Source organism: Tyto alba, unplaced genomic scaffold (genome assembly GCF_018691265.1).
Source record: "Tyto alba isolate M040663 unplaced genomic scaffold, T.alba_DEE_v4.0 Super-Scaffold_18, whole genome shotgun sequence".
Classification (NCBI taxonomy): domain Eukaryota; kingdom Metazoa; phylum Chordata; class Aves; order Strigiformes; family Tytonidae; genus Tyto; species Tyto alba.
In genome coordinates, this window is record NW_024881280.1 from 26,502,013 (window position 1) to 26,524,436 (window position 22,424).

General features: G+C 36.7%; 1 protein-coding gene across 1 annotated transcript in view; it reads right to left on the reverse strand.

Annotated features, from left to right (window-relative positions):
* Positions 1-4,718: 4,718 nt before the first annotated feature.
* The window catches only part of GTF2A1 (general transcription factor IIA subunit 1), a 28,805-nt gene continuing 11,099 nt past the window's right edge, over positions 4,719-22,424 (reverse strand). Inside the window, exons 4-9 of the mRNA XM_033008559.2 lie at positions 21,333-21,397; positions 19,101-19,176; positions 17,146-17,279; positions 15,970-16,290; positions 13,729-13,818; positions 4,719-9,367 (exon numbers count right to left, since the gene is read on the reverse strand). Of these exons, the coding sequence (XP_032864450.2) occupies positions 9,260-9,367; positions 13,729-13,818; positions 15,970-16,290; positions 17,146-17,279; positions 19,101-19,176; positions 21,333-21,397 (794 nt within the window). The 3' untranslated portion in view covers positions 4,719-9,259. The remainder of the gene's footprint in view (positions 9,368-13,728; positions 13,819-15,969; positions 16,291-17,145; positions 17,280-19,100; positions 19,177-21,332; positions 21,398-22,424) is intronic.

Here is a 22,424-nt window from a genome sequence, read left to right on the forward strand (position 1 = left end):
CATCTGCATAAAGCTGAAGTACTTTTGCTCCGTTTAGTCACGTCCATCTGACCTGACTTACTTTTGTGTGACTGAAAATCATGATGTGAAAGTGAAGAAATGGAGGCTCTGTGGGTCAATACACAGTGTTTCATCACCAGAACCTTCCCTAACCCCATCCCACTCCTGCCCCCCGTGCACACACACCGGTATGAATTCCCATGCTACATCAAATTATCAGGTTCTCAGATTAGACAGGATACCAATCTTGTGGAAATCTGTAATTTTTGTAACTTCCTGTCCTTATTTTCAACCCGGAAAATATTGGGTAACTATTCCAAAACTCATCAACTGTAGCACAGAACTTGGACCTCATTAGGGCCATCCTGAACTTACTCCTTCCACGAGTTTAACTTCTGCAGGATTAATATGAATAACTTGAATGTTACCCTACTTTTCTGAGCAGAAGCTTTCTGTGCTGTCCCGATTACACGCAATGCCAAACCACCTACGTGCGGTCATCGGAACTCACATGCTTACTGTTGCCCATCTGTGCAGTTCAGTCAAAGCTCATAAAGCTTTGTTAATTAGTTAGAGGAAAAAGAGCCACTCATTTTGGTTCTCAGCTATTCACTGAGCAGCTGTGATGAGGAGACTCCTCTGGGTTCTTTCTTTTTCTTTTCTCTTTTAAGGAATGACATCTGTTGTGAACATCAGCTTCATTCACAACACGTATCTAAGACCTCAATAATCATTACAATGTGATTGGAATTGCTGGATTGTTACTTGCATATATACTGTGATAGTTTTTATAAGAGCTACTTTGCTGGCAAGAGCCTCCCTGTTACAAACACTAAGACTGATAACTGGCTAGACTGCCAAACCCATGCTGGCTGTCTTACAACTGAACAGTTTCAGCTGAAATGACAGCAGCTTTTCTTTGAGAAGAAAAATGACAACACACCATCTTTTGTGAAGGCAAAGCTACAACAAATCAAATCCAAGCAGTAACATGCGTTTTAACAAAAAACTTCTCACTGCATATTCTGAGGCACTACCTGAATGTCTCCTCCACAGCCTGTTGCTGACTGGTGCATGCGTGACAGCACTGAAATGCTGCCAAGCGGCACGAAGGTTGTATTTGTGCTGCATGTACAATGCTGGTTTCAGTTTGACTGTAGTGAAAGAATTCCCTAAATCATGTGTAGATTACTGCTGCTGCCTAGAGGGAGCTGTGGAAACAACAGATCAATTCTTTTATAGCCAGCTACAGATTTCCAATTAAACCCAGCAATGGAATGTCAGTATAAAGTAGCAAGAAGTGCATTTTGGTAAAAGGCTGACACACTGGCAGGTGCACCTTCCTATGAGAGGTTCTGGAGAAAAAAAAAGGTTTCTTTATTCCTTACATACACTTCTCTTCCAACAAGTCTGTTTGCACTTTAATTTCTCTCTCTCTTTTTTTTTTTTTTTTTTTTTTTAAATACTGGCTACTTTACCCTCTGCGCTCCCTCAGTTTCCTCCTTCCGGATTCTCTTTAGCCCTCCTTTCTCTACTATGGAAGAAACCTCATGCTCTATTTGATCAAGTACTTTACATTTTCCACTTGTTATCTAAAGTTATTTAAACTGATGGCAACAGATATACAGTGTCCTTAGGGAGAAATTACAAAGCTGTTTAAGGATATGAGAGTGATTTAGGACAGAAAATGAAAGCCAAAAGATATTCTGAATAAACATTAACAGCAACTTGATCTGCTAGAATTAAGAACTACTCCACATTCCCCCTGCCCTTTCCCAAAACCAACTTAAGTGATACGTGCAGAAGCGTCTGTGATGTGAATGTATTTCTTCTTTAGGTAACCGATTTCTAACATCAGTATCACCATCAGACTTATCAAGCCATTTGTCAACTCTCAACACATACATGGAATTTTCCTAGATGCTGCTTTAATGTTTTAAAACTACTTATTAAAATCAGTCAGATTCAGTCCACAAAAAATAGTATGTCAGAAATATTATTCCCAACACTAATGCTTTGTCTTTGTTAAAAGCTCGAACAAGGTAAGCTAAGAAGGGAAGAGCTTCCATCCTGCAAAAATACCAAGTTTTCTGAAAAAAAGGCAACCCAAGACAGAACAAAAACCTACAAGAATTTCCACAGGGTGAATCCTGTGCTGCATCCTTTTTAGAAACGCTGTACTCTCTAGAACACTGTGTTTCCCAGACTACGTTACCTGTTGAATACAGAGAGCCCACCTGGAGTCAGCCCGTTGCTCCTCCAAGGGCAGAGGTCTGTACAAAATCCTCAGCTGTGGGACACAGGAGGAGCCCGATCTGCAGGGACCTTGCAGCAAGGTTCCTAGGAGAAATGGGAAGAAGCCTTTGGAAAAATCAGGAAGCCAGGTGGTTTGGCAGAGAAGACTGCCTGCCTTGTTTCACTAGTACAAAACGTTTCCTCTATCACCAGCTAGGAAGGCTTTTTCTTTACCTTGGCATTAAATCCTGCCAGCTCCAGCACTTGTAAAGCAGCATCCCAGCTCTCCTGGGATTCAAATGTATCTTCTCTTCCAGACATCTGGAGGGCTTGTTTGCAGTGCAGTTCTGCTTCATTTGGTACCTCTAACAAAGGAAAAGCATTTCTACCTGGACAGAATCACATGTGCACACATAACACATTTTCTGTTACAAGTCTGGGGGTTTTATTTTTACAATTCTATAGTCTTTGTTTACGATTTGTTACTGAAATATACTTACCCAAATTAAACACTTGATGTTTTCAAGTCCAGTAACTTTTTGTTTACAAAACTGAACTAAAAATGAAAACAAAAGCTAGAAAGTGTAAACCAAATACACCCAGCTACATGTTTTTTTTTTTTTAAAAAACAGTTATCACTAAAAGGCATTTTAAAATACCAGCTCACCAATATCCAACTTCAGAGAGGGGCCTTTGACCCATGCAAGCGAATGGGCAATCAGTATAATTTGTAACACAAAGCGCTATTTTCAATTATTTATTATCTCTCCATATTACCTCATTATTTCAGATAACCTTCTTTCAGGTAGCACAAGGACATGTACATTTATACCATGGAAAAAGACAGAATTGCACAGGCATTTCACACAAAAATAATTGGAAAATCTAAAGAAAAAAATTGCCATAAAAACAATTTTCTGAATGTTATGTATCCACACTGAAGGTGAAAGTAGTTCAACTGCAGTTCATTTGACTACACTATAGATGTTATTACATCTGGAAGGATTAGAGTGGTTTTGGTATAATCCCATTAGTGGTCAAAAAAAGTTTGAAAAAAGAGTGACAGAGTTAGCTCTCAAAACAAGCAGCAAGAGCTTCAGTCTTTAACAAAGTACTTTACAAACAAGTGTCTGGGTTAGAAAAAACCAAAACAAAACAGGAACTCCAAAGCTTGTACAGTTTAAGACAAGTGGTAAGGAGTGATGTGTAGCTGAAACTAAATGAGGATATACTGAAAGCTATGTTAAATATCCCAAGATTCTTACCCTCTCATACCTCGAAGTAAAATACTAATGCCATAACTTAAACCAAACCGGTAAGAAAAAAAATGAGGTATTTTAAAATATATTGGATTTTGGCCAAAAAATATCCTTGAAATACTTTGCTCATGCAGAGCTGGGAGAGCATAATTAACATTCACAATTATAAAATTCTCATCTTTCCTTACAGGGATGAAATCCAGCTTCTTTTGTGTCTTCAGTTTGCTACTAATCTGTCAGCCTTCTGCTTTCCCTCCTCTTTTTAGTGTCCTTTTGAAGATATTTTGGCTGGAACACCAGGCCATTTTTCTAAGCTGTTTTTTTTCTTACACAGTATGTAAGCTCAGGCAGCAATGATCTTTTCTGGTAAATCATCATAGTTTCTGATAGTTATTTATCCAGAATCATCTCCAAATCTTTTTCAAGATGACAAGTAAGGCAAATTTTATGGGAAAAACAGTACTGTTTTTTTCAGACTTGCCCAAATGTTGAGGGCTGGAGGGCAAGAAAAGTATTAGGGAAAAAAACCTTTGAGTATTAGGAAAAAGAATACCACTCCTCATGACTCTTGGTTTGCACAATTTACCTTTACACAATTATAGCTAGAAGATTACTTCAAAATCACTGCATTTCAAAATAACCCCCCCCATATAGGCAGTATAGTTTACGTATTTTCTAATGGTATTTAGAATTTCAAGTTCAAAATTTAGGTTTAAAAATAAAGCATAAGTCATGTCTCAAGATACTGCTTTTAGCCAGGAACTAAAAAGGTGTCATCCGCTTACAGCCGAAAACAATTCTGTCACATCAGTTTCACCGATGAAGATGAAAACTTTACGATCACCCAGCTATCATCCAAGAACTGTGTATTTTACTCCTCACTATTGGCTTGCATTTCCATGTACAGGACTAACACCCACATGGCACACCAAGTTCTACAATCAATCTTGCCTCAAGACCTAAGTCTCAAGTTACCACCAGGAAAAAATTCTGAAATAAATAAATATGGAACTCTGGCCGCAAGATTAAAATGTGAATTTTTTTATAACATTGTGATGATATCAAAGGGAAAGTCTACAAGGCAAACTCAACAAGCAGGTGACAGTATAGTTACCTGTGTGTGATGAAAATAAATTCATCATCTTCAGTGTTATTACGTAATAGTCATTAAACGTCATATATTAAACAAATGTACATGCAAAATAGTAAATGAAGTGGCAAACATTTTTAAATAACATCTTTAATTAAAGTTTTTGCAAAGGCAAAATATTAAACTTAAAATAGGTCTTAGTACATCAAAATACTAAGTTCTCTAATCGTATTCCAAGCATGGCCTTTGAAACATAATATCCTGTATATCACAGAGGAGCAACCTTGATCTGCAATTGTACAGAATGAATTTTACAAACATAATAAATATATTTACCCCCTTACACATAACAGTATATGTACAACAGCAGTTGACAATAGTAGCTCAGAACAGCAAAAAAGGATATTCCCCCACTCCATAATCTATTGGTACCCTATGCACTCTGGAACATGTCTCATTGGATGACTGTACATATAGCTAACCCAGCTTAGTTCCTCCTGTTAAAAAAAGCTCCGTTTGTTCCACAATGTCTAACCCACCAAATAATAATTAAAAGACACACTGCATGAACTGCCTGAAAAAAGTAGACAACAGGGAAACCAATGGACTGGTTTTTATACATTTCCCAACCAATCACAGCAATGGGAAAACAAGACTTTAAATGCCAGACACCAATACATAACAATATGCAAGTTTCCTCATCTTGTATAGTCACTAATCTCCAAGTCTGAAAAGAACTCTAATTTCAGCTGGGGGGGTGTGGGTGGGGTGGGGTGGCACACAGTAAACCTCATAATGCTGTGTAAGGCAGCCCAGTATCAATCCAGTGTGCATTATCCTAAAACCACTGTTCGCTTCCTGGACATCTTATTGCATATTATTAGGAAGCTTTTGCTTTGGGGAAAATTTGGGGGGGGCTTTACTGTTTTTAAAGGAGCTTTTACAAATTGAAGAGATTGAGTCAAAATTAACTTTAGTTAACAAGTTCTCTAACTTCGTCACTGGAATTAAGAAATTTTATTCTGGTAGTGTTATGTGGTGACATAATTACTGCTGTTAAGCAGTGGAATTATTTTCACAGACTCAGTGAAGTTTACTTTAACACTCTTAATTGTGCAGCAGAAATAGAAAAAACATTCATAAAAAAATCTGTTACATGACACAACATGTTCTTTGCTCTTTTCTAGAAACTGCTTCAGAATCACGTATCATATTCTTGAAAATAAACTCGGACCACAATTATCACTTTAAAACATGTTTAGGAAACTGAATGATGTTCAAATGCAACTTGAGAGTACAATACAGGAACAAGGAGTATGAAGCCTCAAAGAAATCTTGTCGCTAATCAGCAACTGAGGGGGAATAAAAACATATTTTATTTAAATAGTCCAATATAAAGTTCCTTATGTGACTATTCTCTATTATCTCCTTAACAGAAAACATTTCAACTTGTTTTCAGCGTAGATGTTTTAAAATGATTGCACACACTAAAACCCAACAGAATTAGAGCAAAAAAAGTTGCTTTTCTGACTGAAGCACTGCAGGAAATTTACTCTCTCAGGAATCAAAAAGAAGTATTGTCATACTGGCAAAACAGGTATTCTGCAAACTGAAAAGGCACAAGACTCCCAGTTTTGCCCACTTGTTCTACATGTTTCCATCAGCCATCACGGTTATAATCATGAAGTTATCTTTCCCCATTTTTTTTCCATCATAAAAAGGTGCTCCATTATCTGTGCAAATTTTAACATAAGCCCTCTTGAAATCATTGTTTCCATAATACTGAACTATTTAAATGGGGGAGAAAAAAAAAAAAAAAAACAACAAACCAAAAAAAAAAAAAATTAAAAAAAAAAAAAAAACAAAACACAACTATTTCCAAGGTGGGGGGGAGAGGGGGCAGAGAAGTCATTTATGAGCTATGAACATGGGAATCCCTTGCCCTCTGAAAGGAATGGTTTCTTTGGAACCTAATGAAATGGTCTGTTCAGTTACATTGTTAAAACCATGATTAAAAATTCAAGTACAATAATAAAATTAAGCAAACTACATTCTTACAGCAAGCTGCTACAATAAAATGAAATTAAAACATGCTTTTTGATTTAAAAAAAGGAACACTTGATGTAGCAATAAGAGCACAGTTTGGTATGTTCATGTTTGACTGGCTTTCTGAAAACTTCACAGGTATTTGTATTTGAAGACAAAACTTCTTATCTGAAAAGCATACCATACAATTAGCTTGCAAGAGACTGTGCAAGTTCAGAAAGCTTCTATCATCCTTCAGAACAGGCTAAGCTTAAGTTACCTTTAATGTTCTGCTATCCCTTAAAAATAAATAAAAAGGCTATGCAGCTTCTAGTATACGTGTGTGGGTGAATAAAATTACTAAGATGTATGAAAACAAAGTGTTGTACAAGAAACCTGGGTTCCAGGAGTATAAACAGGAATCTGTAGCTAAAGGGATTTTTTTTTCCTTTTATTGATTTCGTTGTGCAGTGTTGGGAATTTTTCTGAAGTCCACTACTTAAGACTTACCGGTAACAGATATGGAAAAAGTGAGGGAAGGAATTAATTGGTACGTTACTGATATCATTGCAGTTGTACATCGAAGTGTCAACAGTGGTAAAAAAAATAAAAGAATCTGCTTTGTTCAGAAGAAATCAAACACCGCTCAGTTTGAGATACCTTGAAGACCCAAGACAAAAATGCACTCTAAATGATGATTCCATTACTTAAGAATGAATTAGAAGAAACATCAATTAACTTTTCCTAAAGCTTATGTATGTAGATGGCTTACTAACAGCCATGTGGCTCTAGACATAGTCTACAGGCAGTTTAAGTCTGTATCAATGAGAGATGTACAAAATCACAGCAAAAAAACCCCTCTTTGCAATGTGTTTTGAATTTTCTATGTACTACTGAGACCATGAATGCACTTGGAGGCAAGTAAATCAGAAAGAATGAAAATTAGAGCAGTCATTATATACTGCAAAAACAATTTGTGACTTTGTTAAGTAATGTTTTATAAGTTTCATTCCCAAGCAAAAAAAGGTCAGAAATCATGGTTCAAATGTCTGCTTCTGGAAGTCTTCCCAATTTAATTAAAAATATCTTCACTGTGTCCTTTTCTCATCAACTTTCCAAGCACCCAATGAAACACAGAATTTTTTTGAAATGGTAAGCCACATGAACATTCCTTCCTCAACAGCTCCTGAAGTTTAATGCCCATTCCCTCTCCTCGTTCAGAAGTAACTGCATTTCCAAAGCAGGCTTGCAAGAATAACCCAGGCATGAAGAAAATGTGTTCACTTCTCAGGAGAGGAAGGGAAGGAGGGGGGAGCAACCTTGTTGCTTATTAACAAAAAAAAAGGAAAAGCCAAAACAAAACAAAAAAAATACCACAAAACCACACCTCTGGAAAATGCAAGTGAAAAAGTGACTACACAAGGTTTAGTGCATCCGACTGCTTGATTTTCTGTTACCAAGAGAGCCCGAAGATACTCTAAGAAAACTGGTGTTCTCAAAGCTGTGAAGCTCTCCTCATGAAATTACACGCCACCTGGAAACTTTAGAGAGATTAACTGCTGCAGTAACTTATGGCTATACTTTTTAGTAAAGCAGATCTTTGATTAACAGAGTTGCAGCCAGGATGTTAGAATTTTTATGTGATTTTTCTATATTAAAAATTTAGTCATTCTTGTGGTCTGTTCAATTATTTGTGGATGTCTGGACTACATACGTAGTAAGCAGATGAAGGAATGCATCTATTATGCCATTACCTAGCACATTTGATTCAAAAGGTCTCCAAAGCCTTTTTTAAAATCAATGCAAACTATATTACTCATTTCAGTTCAGTGATGCTGAACCACCACCAAACAACAAGAATATAATTAACAAGTTAAGCAATCTGACTTTTGCGGGGGCGGGAAGCTACAGGTGCTTAGTATTTAAAAAATACAGCCCTAAATAAAAGATACCACTTACATGAAATTAAAATAATTTTGAAATATAAATGATCATTTTACCATTTTGTAACTGCTAGGAACAATAACCTGTTTATGGGGAACTGAATTGAAAACAACAAATAGATATAATAATTAATGAGCATATCAGAATTAAAAATATTTTCCTTATACAAGTTATTTAAAATTTAACACCTTAATTCTTACCCTTCTGTACAAAGCTTGCACGCAGTTTAAGTAACATTCTGACCATCCTCACTACCAAAAGGAAGTGTTCAAAGCAAAGATTTGTACACACAATAAGCATTTTCAGATTAATAATCTATCAAAAGGAAGAGTTCCTTCAATCAGTGGAAGAAGTATTTTAAAATCTTAAATCAAGGGAAGGGGAGGGGGGTGGGGAAACAAAGCCTTACATGCTAAATACCAGCTGTAGGTACCTGTATGTAGAATTGATAATTAAGGTATTCCTAACACACAAAACCAGCTCCCAGACAATGCTATAGCTGCTACAGTCCATGGCTTGCTCATCTGAAGTAGTGTCTTTGTTGCCACATTTTACCTTTGTTCCAATACTTTTGTTTATTGTTTATTTCTGATGTGCAGATACACATTTTGATTGGAGTATACGTCCAAGTCTCAACCTTTCCTGCTTTTGATTTTTTTTTCCTTTTACAGGGAGTTTTTTTTGTTTTGTTTTGTCTTTTAAAACTTCACCATTCTGCATCCCCAATGGCTTTGGAAAATACATAATCTCTTCCGTTAAGATTCATGATGCCATCTTTGAGATGAAATTTCCATTTATTTTTACTTCTATGAATCTAAAAACAGGGGAAAAAAGTTGAACTATTACTCTGCATCATAAATTGGTAATAATACATAAGTAAATTATAAGGGCAAGAAAAAATGACTATTAGATATACATTACTAAATCACTACAAATACCTGGAAAATCAATTCTGCATTTAGCTATGAAAAACAAAAACTAATTATACACATAGAAGTGTTTTCTGTTTTCATTTTTTAAACCAGAGACAGCAACTGTCACAAAACCATGCAAGCACAGAGGCATTCCAAAATCTAAAGCAGTTTTTAGAGGTGGCTGGAAAGGAAGTGAGATATATCCTCCTGTGCTGCTTTAATCTGATTAAATTACACTTGATATTTGAAACTCCACTTGAAAGCCAGAAATATCCATTTCAACCACTGTAACAGAAAGACATCCCTGAAAGGGTCAAACACTAAGGTTTATTATTTATACCTCTTGTCTAAACTCCATTCTGCATGAAAACTAGTTTAATTATGTCACGTATAGACAGACAGCAGGCCTAATCAACTTTCTACTTCTAATATTAGAGTTTGACTCTGGGTTTCCACAAATTAAGATTTGGTTAAAAGGCAAGTGGATTATTTACAGGGGTTTCAGTCTGAAAATCTCCACAGTACAAAATGCACAGGCTGATATATGTACTAGTCTTATATTCTGTAATTTCTCCTCAATAGTGAGTCACTGTGTATGTTTTATATTTCAGGTCTCATTGTAAAGTGTCAAGTGAAAAAAGTAACATCTCCAGTATTGGGGATGTTGGTATGAAGCTTCAATTTTAACTTACAGGCTTCCCAGTTAAAATATTGGCCCTTTTAAGACTTTGTTTAAAATAAATTTGTAAGATTAAGCTGGGAGATCAGTCAAGCTATTTGCAACAACCCAAGAAATACTAGGACAGGAAAGAAAAGGGGGGAGGTGAGGGAAGACATTCATTCCGTTTTTGCTCCCCAGGGGGTCCGTGTTATGGAAGCCTGTGATATAATGGATCTTCAGGTTATAATGGATATTCCTGTTGACAAGGGATAAGAAAAAGAATAAAATAACACTTCTATTCATATTCTCTTTGCAAAAATATTCCATACAGAAGTAACTCTTATCTCTTCATGCCCATTCCCACACAAATACTCCCTGACTACAGGAAGCAGGTTGGCCAAGGTGGTGAAGGAGATCAGAGAAGATACGAGGGCAACAAACAGTTGTAGCATTGCAAGACTTCAATTATCTTACGCCTGCTGAGTAAACATCAATATGCAGCACTGAAGCTTTTTTAGATACTATACAGCCACAGCCTACTTCATGAAGAAGCTAAGTCAGGAACCCGCATAACACACAATCCTTTTCTTGGTTCAAGACAGTGTGCAGGGCTTAAGTTAGAAAATATCACCAGAACTAACAGCAACTATGCATGACAAACATTTTCCCAGGTGTAATAAGAAGTCAGTAAATCCGCTGTAAGAGTGTTTAAGTAAATTTATGTTCTCATATTTAATTTAAAACTAAGGGAAACTGAACAAAATTCAGTCTAAAAGACTAAATTAAAAAAGAAAAACAAATAAAGAAAAAAATTACCCTCAAAAAAACCCACATATTGTAAGCATGGAGCAGATAAATACCTGCCACCTATCAAAAAGGCCATCAGAAAAAGCAAAAGACCACCAGTACAATTAAGCAGCAGGACAAGATAATCAAAGAAAGCAAAGGTCTTTCAGAAAGCTGAAATGCTGTTCAAAAGAGAAAAGATTATCATAAGCTTTGCAGATAGAGCATAGAAAAGTAATTAAGTGATCAAAAAAAAATGTTAATAAAATTTTACAAAAGACCAAAAAAAAAGGGCATTGCAATTTTTCAATTTCCATCAAGGTCAGGAAGTCTCATCATCTACTACTAGGTCTGTAGAAACAAACAGTAAAGTAGCACCAGAACAAATATGACCATAGCACTCAATCAATTATCAGTACTATTGTTTGGTCTGTGCTCACTTTAAGCTCAAAGGTCAGTGACAACGGCAAATAAATGAACAAGTAAGGTCTGGCTCATATACTCTATCTGCCCTTCCAAGTGGCATTCAACAAAAATCCCTCATCAGAAACATCTGAGCTGCCATGAGGTAAGAAGGAAGGTCCCCAAATGAATAAATAACTGAATAAAGATGGGAAAACAAGAGTAAAACAATTGTTTTTATAGTGAAATGAGATCATTCCAGAAGAGATTTGTGCTGCCTGGAGTCTGCATGGTTTAAGAATTCACTAATCATATGGAAAATGGCAAAATGTCATTGATGATACAAAGGAACAGTTAGTGAAGAGCTGCAGAACGATGTTACTGCCCTAACTCACTGTGTAATAAAACAAGGGTGGCATTCAATGTATATGAACATAGTGACATGGAAAGGAAAATTCCAACTTACAGCGAGAGGCTGTGTGATGTTTAGTTGCCAGGTGGGGTTAAAGGACACATGGACAGAAAAAGTTATGGGTTTCAGTTGACAATTACAAGTCAGGAACGAGATCCCAATGTTCTAAGACTTTTCCATGAGAACATCAGCTCTGTGTTCAGTGGGGTCAAAAGCACACATGAGCTATTGCAGAACACTGCTACACCACAATAAATTGAAGGTTCACCTGTGCTGTGAATAGCTCTGATCCTCCCTCAAGCTTATCTACCTGCATCAAATAAGATAGAGAAGAATAAAATAGGTCTGGATAAAGAAAGCAAGAATAATTAAATGTTTGGACGGTGGTACAAGTACCAACCAAGCAAGTGTAGCTCTGACTTCAAAGAGGTGACTAAGGAGGGTTATGGTGGTCTGCAATATCATAAAAGGCACCAGGAAAGCTGAGGAAACACTCTTCTAAATAAAGAACTAGGAGGTATCATATGAAACTAATGGGTTAAAAACTAGGTGATTCTCCACACATCACATAATTCACTTATGAAACTTCTTAAGACAAAGTTTACAAGTATTCAAAAAATAATCAGACTAATTTCTGACAAATTAAGGAAGAAATCCTCTGCTGGCCATCTGACAAAAAGCCACTATCCCTCAAGAGACAGTTCACAGAAGGATGGTAAAATGCTCTACAGAAGCATGGCTACCCGTTTGCCCTTATCTCATTGTTCCAGAGGGACCCACCATGAGCTGATGCAGGACTCTGCAAGAGGGAACTCTGCTCAGGACAACCGAGCTGATCCTGTGTATTTTACAGAGACAAACTGAACGACGACTGTTTGGTAAGTGATGAAGCCTTTGCAGAGGACATGGCATTAGAGGCTAATAATGGACACTGTTCCCTACGGAATTCACATTCTTAACTTTTAAGAGGGTGAGGATTTCAGAGTAGTTTCTGTTGCTCAGCTTTAGCAGCTCCCAAAAAGCTTTTCTGATTGCTATTCTGAGGTCCCTCACTACCCTCATGAACTGCCTCAAAACCAACCGTTTCGGATTACAGCCTGGAGGAGACAGATGGCTGGAATGTAGACACTGATACCACTTTCCTCTATCTTAAATTCTCTGTTGAATCTGATAACAAGTCTAAGCAAAGTCTGGGCCGAACTGAAGATTTTCTACCCAATGCATCCTTCACAATGTAGCAGTTTTTATTTAACAAGCTTACAGCTTTTTTCTGCTTTAAAAAGGAACCTTACTCATAACGGTCCAATTAATCTGGCATAGGAAAAGCAAGAAAACCCACATTGAATAATCTTTCTGCATACTAGTTCAGTAAAAATGTGTTTGGTATCTTCTAGGTGCATTTAAAACAACTGCAGACATGGATGAATCCTTGCATATTCCAGGGCAAATACGCAAGAAGAAATTAGTCATTATAGAGGAAGCAAGACAGTTCAGCAGAATTTAAAGCAAAATAAGCAAAAGCATTCCACATTGCCATTTCAGTGAAGAACGCATAGCACAGAAAGAACATTCTCCTCTGGTATCTATTCTATCATCAAGAGGAGATATTTTTAGTGATCAAGGAACAATTTTCCACAAGTCTAAAATCATAATGAGTACGTCTTCCACTCATGGCCACAGCAAATGCACAAAATTACTTACAATAGTTCACTTCTCTTGAGACGAGGACTGATCTTTTGTTAAAGGTCACAAAAAGACAGGATGAAGAAAAATAAAATACAGCCAAATTTTTCTAAGCTTTACTCTTTACCAAGTTTAGTACAAGTGTGTCACACAGACCTGTTTTAAAAACAAACAATAGCTAGTTCTTATATTACTGTTCACATTGTAATCTTTACAGATCTACCTGTACTTAACAGTCACAAAGATACTACTTAAAAATTATGTCTTGAGAGGAAGAACAGAAGTAGAATTCTTGGATTCTGTTCTGTAGAGATTACCTTATCATACTGGCACACAACAACATTTTCCGTATCAAACAGTTCTTGTCCTTCCTCATCACTCACATCATCTTCACTGTTAAGAGGCTCCTGAAAGAAACAAATGCATAAAGTTATGCTACCTAGTAAGATCAGAGCTGTTACTTTGATTACTCACATGAAGCTACAGTCTTGCCTATGAACTACAGGACCTAAAATGCATTTGAGGTGGGGAGTATCAGGCTTTCCAGCAGAGGGCTGATGTACATACACTTCCTTCCTGCTCTCCATCCTGAGAAGATGTCCTTACTAATTTTAGTTTGGAACTTCAGTGTCCAGGCCAGATTCCGGGCACTGCAGCCTTTTGTCACCACAACCATTCTTGCTCCTTTACTGTAAATGTTCAGGTGCTTGCAATTTGTCTTTACAAAAAAAATTTATCGTTATGCTGATTTTCCTTTTTCTAAAGCATCTAAACAGCAGAAAGGTAATGTTAGTCACATCACTCCCTATGTGCCATTAAAAATATAAACTCCATGACTTATTCACATTGGATGTACCACAAACAAACAACCCTCACCACATGCAGAAAGTTTTTACAGCAGGGAAAAGAAAAAGATGCTTTAAGATGATCTTGCCTAGATACATACAAAATAACTTCTCCATACGTTCTAGAATGTATTTTCATGTCTCTTAAAAATTAGTTACATTTTTTTCTCCTCCTTTTAACACTCTGTTCCGGCAGAGATTTTTTTTTTTCCATCTCATTTAAATAACAAACATTTCAAAAGCTAAAACAACCTCTAATAAGTACAAAACAACTTTTCTGAAGACTTTTGTATAATCCTCATCCTCCCACCTACTCCCAAATATATAAGCTAAATGGGGGAGATGCTAGTGAGAGAAGAAGAAGGTGTACTAGAGGTCCTAATTCCTTCCAAAGTAATGAATGCCATACTTAAGTGACTTCAAAAGCTTTAAGGAAGTGGTCCACTCATAAATGTTGATGAATGAAGGTAGCAAAAATAACACAGATCTCTGGCATGCTCTTAATAAAGTCTTGGCATCTAAAAAAATTTCCACAAGAATGCTACCATTAAGGCATTATTAAAGAAGACTTCATATCTAAGCATGATGATCTAGACTTAATAAGGCAACTATTAAATCATTTAAACTGACATCAATGCGGATAGATATAAAGGAAAGGTGATGTAAACCCAACCTGTAAGTTGTAACAGAAAAATAATCTTAGACATCACTGCAGATGTATTACAGAAAACCTAATTTAACTCCTTGATAAAAATTAGAAGTTTTATCTGCATATACTGCACGGGTGATAAAGACTGTGAAATGCTACATATGCTCCTCATAGCGGCATTTTAAATAGAATGTTAAAATAATTGGAAAGGCTGCAAAGAACTGTGGAAGTGATCTGACAGTTCAAAATGCATTTTAGGGACAGATTTAGGGAGTACCAAGTCTCCTGTCAGAGACTGAAATAAGAGTACTTTTAGCTTATTAGTATACCTCCTCTTCCTACCCCACTCCCCTTTTTTTTTCTGCTTTCTTATTCTTGTAGGGTTTTTTTGGTGCAACACACCAAAACTTAGTAAGAACCACTGGCTTGAGTCCAAAACCAAGCAAAGTCTAAATTAAGAATGTAACAACTTAGAAAGAATATTCACTCTTGCACCTATCTCCTGATCTTGTCAATTCAGTGTCAGATTTGTTTCTAGAAGGTGCTTTATAGTCAAAACTCGCCTTCTGAGGCGTGTTCTACTGTAACAGAAACCAATGAAACAGTCAGTGAGATGCAGGTCAGACCACACCTATTGGACCCCTCAGTGAACTAAATACAGGCTCTCCTTTTTGTCAATCTTCATAACATCTTGCATTTGTATGCACTCAGTTCCAAGTGGAGCGGACTATTTCTGCTTGCTTACGAAGGTTTCATAATTTCATGGCTTAACATAACATCACAAAAATTACTGAAGTTTTTAAAAGGGCATTCACAACAATTAACAGTTTTTGCTGTGTCCCATGCCTTCCCCGGCTGCATTTCAAGGTTCTTTGCTAATACACACAGTTTCCACAACTTCAATATGGAAAATAAAGAACTTGAAGTACAGGGATAAAAGTTATATTCTCAAAATTACTGGAATACAGTATTATTTGAAGCATATAGTTTTCTTTCAAATATCGCAAAACAATTAAAATGAAACACAAACATGCTGCAGCCTTCTGCAATAACATTAAGGTTACCTCTTCAACCTGGCCATCTTCACCTCCATCTTTTTCTTTGTCTTCCTCTTCATCATCATCATAGTCTTCTTCTTCATCTTCCTCTTCTTCAGACGATGTGTCCCCTGCTCCATCAACTTGGAGAACAAGTGGTGCTTGTGGTTGTGCCTGTTGTTGTTGTGGTTGCTGCTGACCAGCTGCAGGAATCTGTGCTTGAGCTGGTGTAGGGGCAGCCACTGTTGTAGGTATGACTTGTGTTTTATTTCCTGTAAACAGGATCTGCTGAGGCTGAATAATCACTCCTGTCTGCTGTGAAATCCCTCCAGGGATAGGAGCCAAAACCTGATGGAATATCATTGCAAATACTGTGGCTGCTAACACAACAGATTACCACATCACTTACAGAAAACAAAGCATACCAATGTGACTTACACTAATTAAGGAAACAACAGTTACAAATATTCAGTCTATATCAGATATATAATTTAATCGTCAGTAACATACCTACTTTCACTACTTGGTGTTCATTTTCTGCATTTTGCATTATTAAATCTAAGAAAATCTACGGTCTTTCCATTCTATAACAGTAGCACCGCTGCCACCCCTGAGTTCCAAGCACAGCTGAGGAATTTTAAATTCAAGTAAAAGATTATTTACAAACCTTCTCCATAAAACACTAACTTTAAACTCTCTACAAATTGTTATTCACGCTTAAACTGCGGAACTGTGTCACAATACTAAATTCAATGCTTACAGAGTCTGGACACACAGTTGACCTTGTAGCTGAACAAAAAACCTTGTAAAACACCCCGTGTTCACTACTAGAACAACCACGGAGGGGTGTGTGTTCGCTTTAGGTATTTTCTTCTATATGTTATGTGACAGAATCATTTTAACCAATAAACGTATTTTCAAAAGGATGTAGACTAGGATTATGCGCTTAATATAACTGTCATCAGGAAGAAATTTTAAACTGCAGCCAGTTAGAATTTGACAAGAATAAAAGTGACATTGAAAATTACATTTCAAAAATGTTCATTTTTAAAAAACCACACTTCTTAACACAATACTTTTTTAAAAAATATAACATTTCTGACTTTGCGTTCTACTTCAATCTGTTCACAAAAATGCAAGCCTCTTTAGCAATTATTATAATGTTTTTCTTTCAAGTGTATCCACTCAAGAATTTGTCTTTACCTGCTGTATAACAGGTGCTTGTACTCCACCAGGCTGCATTTGTGGTATGACCTGCTGCTGTAGAACAACAGACTGCTGTGGTTGAATGATATACTGAGCTCCATTTGCAGTTCTAACTACCTGGAGGATCTGGCCTGTAGTAAAATAAATACCAAATTAATCAAATGTAGAAATTCACTTTTTAAATTACCTTAGTTTAGAAGCTTGTCTCCCGGAAGAACACCAATGACTATTAAAGGAGAGCATTTATGTTTCACTTTCACCAGTGAAAAGATACTATGCTATAGCAGCTGTGTCTGGAACAAAGAACTAACAGGGTTACCATCTGAATACGATTGTGAGGTCTGCAATCCAAAAATAAATTTACCCCTGCAAGCCAAAATCTAATCCTTTAACACAGCACAGTATTTTAAATATTAGCTCCTGCTTATGAGCATACCTCACATTTCAAAAGACAGATTTTACAAACATAAAGACAAAATAAACATGTACCAAAACAGGAATACAGGTATTCACATGACAAAAATTCTATCCACTGCTAACACTGTGGTATTTCCAGAGTCCTGACGGACGACGTCCCTTCCTCAGATTCTTCTCCCTCCAATTACTACATTACAAGGAAATTCCTCTTTGCATAATTTTCTTTGCAATATTATCATGCAGTTGCCTTTTTGGAAAATTTATCCTTATACTTATTATCCACCTCTCCTTTCTGTTCCTATAATGCCTGTACTTGATTTTCTTTTATTGTCCCTATAGCTTTATCATTTTATACCTTTCCTCACTTCACAAAATACATCTAAGACTCACACACCTTTGGAAGTGGCCTCCAACTCTGAAAAGAAAGAGCTAAGATATATTCCAGCATTAGTTTTTCACATTTCTCATCAGAAAGATGGAGGAGGAGAAGAAATTAGATTAGATAATCCTGAACTTCATACATTTCCCTCAAAGACAGATTTTATTTCCCCTTCTTCCTCCACAGCAAAATACAAAGCCCTGTTTACTAAAATAACTAAGTATATCTGAAAGAAGGGACTACCCTATCCTCTTGTTTAAGGAAACATACTATAAGTATTGGTAACTGAAGAAAAAAAATTATGACGGTAACAAACGTGAGGCATGGGTTATTCTATGCTATGACAGACATAGATGTGGTTCCTTAAAAACTGGGAAGATTTTAATTTCTAGAATAGCTACATTTTATTTCAACTATATATCCACAAAACATTCAAACGTTTAAAGCAGGGAGGTTAAGTTTCAGGTGATTCTGAGCAGACTAAATACTTCGGCAAAAGCAGCAACTGATTCTAGAAAATGAGCTTTCTCACATCTTCCTTTATTCTCCACGCTGAACAGATCTAGAACCAAGCTTATAAAATCAGCATAAAAGAAAAGCACATGAAGCATCAGATATGATATTCATAAAAGTAACATTTAATTATATTCTAAATGTACAGCATGGCAGTATTTAAAAATTATAAATATAAAACAAAACTAGCACTGCCAGCAAAATTAGAAATTCCACTATATGAGCTTAGCAGGTACGAGAAACCTTAAAGCATTCCTCATCTGAAGTCACAGAAGTAGTGATCCTGCTCTTTTATAACCAGTCTAGCATCTGTGGTCAGATCGTGCATCACAAAGCTCAGAAATACACAAAGGGGAGAAACAGCAACACCTGTCTTCTTGCTTCATGCACTTCTCTAAAAAGTGGGGAAAACTTGCATGGAATCGAACTCACACCACTGTTAGGTCAGAACCACAAGGATTGTAAGACCAGTAAGTCAGGGAGCAAGAGAGTCCAGAAGTCTAGTGAAGAGATTGCACTACTTTGTATGTGTGGATTCTCAGGTTCTGCTTTTCAACACTAAATAGCAGGGAGTAAAATGCAGAACTTCTCCCTTCCAAGAACCCTCAAAACCATTGTTTGAGCTCAATGTTAAGATAGTTACCTGAATTTGTAAGTATCTGCTGAACAGGAGTAACGCCAGCAGGAAGAGCCAACGTAGCTGCAGTGGCTGCAGCACTCTGAAATACAAGAAAAGCTTTTTAACCACAGACCTTATGGCCAGTGTTTCATCTCACAACATACTGCCTGAAAATATGTACCTTTTTGCTGCTGTTTACAATGTTTGAACACAAGTTTCTGCACCTAGTGAAATGCAGGTATTAATCAACTGTACATTATACTATATATAAAAATTATTTTCCTTCTTCTTTAATAGGAATAAGAAGACTGAACCAACAATCACTAAGCATTACCTTGACTCAGCTCCATGTGGTTTCTGGGTCTATCTGCAAACTCAGCAGACTTTTTTTCTCCTCTGCCTTCTCTGCTGATCTACTATTAGAGCACAACACTGCACTGCTCATCTGGCAATTTTACTTACACTTTTTCAAAACAGCTAAAGATATGGGCCTACAAATTTGAAGAAACATAAGGTACCGAAGCACTGATCATGTTCGCCTGTCTTGTTTTCACAAGGAGTAGTAATCAGGTTTGCACTTTTCTTCATTCTGTAAATGATTTCCATTTCAAGTCCTGCATTACACAGCTCTTTTGAGTGAGTATATACATACAGTATACTGACTGTTCACAGCATGACTAATTTTTTCTCTCAAGACAGCTGGTTAGAAGAGAAAGCCGAAGACTCTCAATGGGTCACGATTTGAACTTACAAGGAAACTGAATTCCAACACAATTATGGGAGCTCCAAACATAAAAATCTGCATTAAGTCCTTAACTTGCAAAAGGGGATGGACTTCTCCAGAGGCCTCTCCATTTCAAAGGTGTAACTTCAGCTGCTTATGGAAAAGCCTCCCTTTCCCCACTATAAAGGAACAATGGCTGATTACTCTTTGCTACTGAAAGTATTTAACCTTTATTACTAGGTAGACTGCATACCTCCTGTTTATGATGAATATGATCTCCCCATATTGACTGGTCAATATAGGAGTTACAACTGCCAAAATTAGAGGTCGCAAAGCAAAACGGAGAAGTGCTTGTCCCAGACAAAGGCAGATGAATAAGCTCTCATTATACTCTGCCTTCCAAGACATTCAAGGTCAGATCCATTCTTTAATAGCAACCTGAATGTTTCTAATAAGCACACAGTAATTCCAAATTGATTCTGTAACTATTTACTGAACAGTAGTCTTCTGCGATATATAACTCCTCTACACTTTGACAGCAGCAGTGTTTAAAAGCACGGCATACTCATTTTTTGTGATACCCATCACCAAGATCTAATTGAATGACACAGGAAAAAAAAATGTTTAACTGTTGGACTTTGGAAGTTGCAAATCACACTGAAGTGGTTGTAAAACATGTAAGAAAAAGGTAGACATTAATGTGCTCTCAGTCTCTGCGTAAATCTTGCTGTTTGAGTAATGAAGTTCAGGTTCTCTTCTACAGTAAGGTCTTCTGGTAATGGAGAAGTGAAGGCTAAGCAAGCGGTTGCATCTTTGGCTAATCATTAAAGTTTGTTTCTTGTGCTTTTATCATAAAAGCAGTAAGAATGTAATGAATTCTAGTCTTAATACACGTATTTAACTTGTGTTAGCTGTTGTTTTCATCAATTTGCAAGCAAATTTCTTTTTTAATTAAGCCTGGGCATTTAAAACAAGATAAGATAACCAAAATTAACCTCCACAGATGAAAACTGCAAGAAACGGGTAAAAGGCCAGTTTTACACGCTGTTACAAATAAGTGAATCAAATTAATGTGACTAAAAAAAAAAAAATCGATGTGAATTTCTAAATACTCTCTCATTTGATATAAACTTAAGCTTCAGAGTAGCTAATGTTTTTTCCTGAATCTAGCTAATACAGTATGCTTGCATCAGTTAATAGTGTTCTGTCAGTATACGACGAGCATATCATCATATAGATTCATACCAATAGTACTCCAATTTCTGATTTAAAAAAAAGTTTTGGTTAAACATATTTAAAGCAGAAGATCAAGGTAAGTTTTAGATTTGTTATCAAAACTAATGTCCTAGATTACTGATCCTAGATTGTCAGTGCAGCAGCAAAACTCAGAAAGTTGGCAGACAGCTTTACCAGTGTATCCTAAATTACTTTTAAGCATCTGATGACTGATATAGCAGATTTGTGCTTACTATTTAATCAAAACAACTTACATAATGATAGCGTATGCATGTTTAAACTTCTGCTTTTCTTACCATGCCTGATGCATTCATGTGCGGTATCAGCTTGGAATCTGGCACAATAACCTGTTGCTGAGGTGCTAGAAACAAAAAAATAGCATTTAATGAAAGCTACACAGACTGCCCAGAATAACATCCAAGCCAAAGTAACTTAGAAAGAACATCACCCAAACGTCAGCTGAGCTTCGTAACAAAAACAAGCTACTAAGCAGTCTCTGATAATATGAAGTTTTACTTTCAAGACAATAAACAACAGCAGCTCTGAGAGGTGATACGCTATTTTGGCTTTACAGATCTTTAAAATACATTTCTGAAATTAAACATATTAGTGTAATGTTGATAAATTTGCTGCTGTCCGGTATCAGACTTCTCCAAAAACTTCAATTGACTGTGGTTAACTCTTAAAACAGACTTAAGGAACGACTGTTGCAAGATGAAGAGTATGTTAACAAGATGCAGCAGATAGCTTGAGTTGGGTGTAGTTAGCATAACTGTGAGCATGAGCTCATGATCTTCACTGTCTTTCTAATGTAACAGAAACAGACGAAATATGGTCAACCATCTGTACCAAACAATGAAATAGTTTAGGTGTGCTAAAGGAAATAGATAGCTGAACTCTGCAAACAACCTGTTCGTCATCTAGAAGTGCAATAGAGTCCAAGTCTATAGAACAAGCAGGTTGCCAGTGCTAGAATCTGTGACAGTAAATTGGAAAATGACAGAGCAATCTGAACAAATTAATCATTGACAAGATATTCTCAATCCAATCCTATACCAAGGACACTTAAGAATACTGGGGATAACTGAGAGTTTCTGGGAAAGATTCTGGAGAGGGAAGCCCCACAACCCTGCACCAAGACCTGAGGCCATCTCTCCAACTTTCAGGGAACCCGGGGAGGGCCAAAGAGCCCAAGGAATTCTTGTGTCCCTGTGCCAGGACAACACACGTAACAACAGGAATCACCATGCTGATTGTGCTGATCTCTCTGTGGGACTGCACCAGGTTGTGCAAGGAACTACTACACCATTTCCCCCCATGGAACAGGGCAGTAAGTAACTTATAAAACTGCATGTCTGTGACTAAAGTGCTTTGATATGCTCATTTCA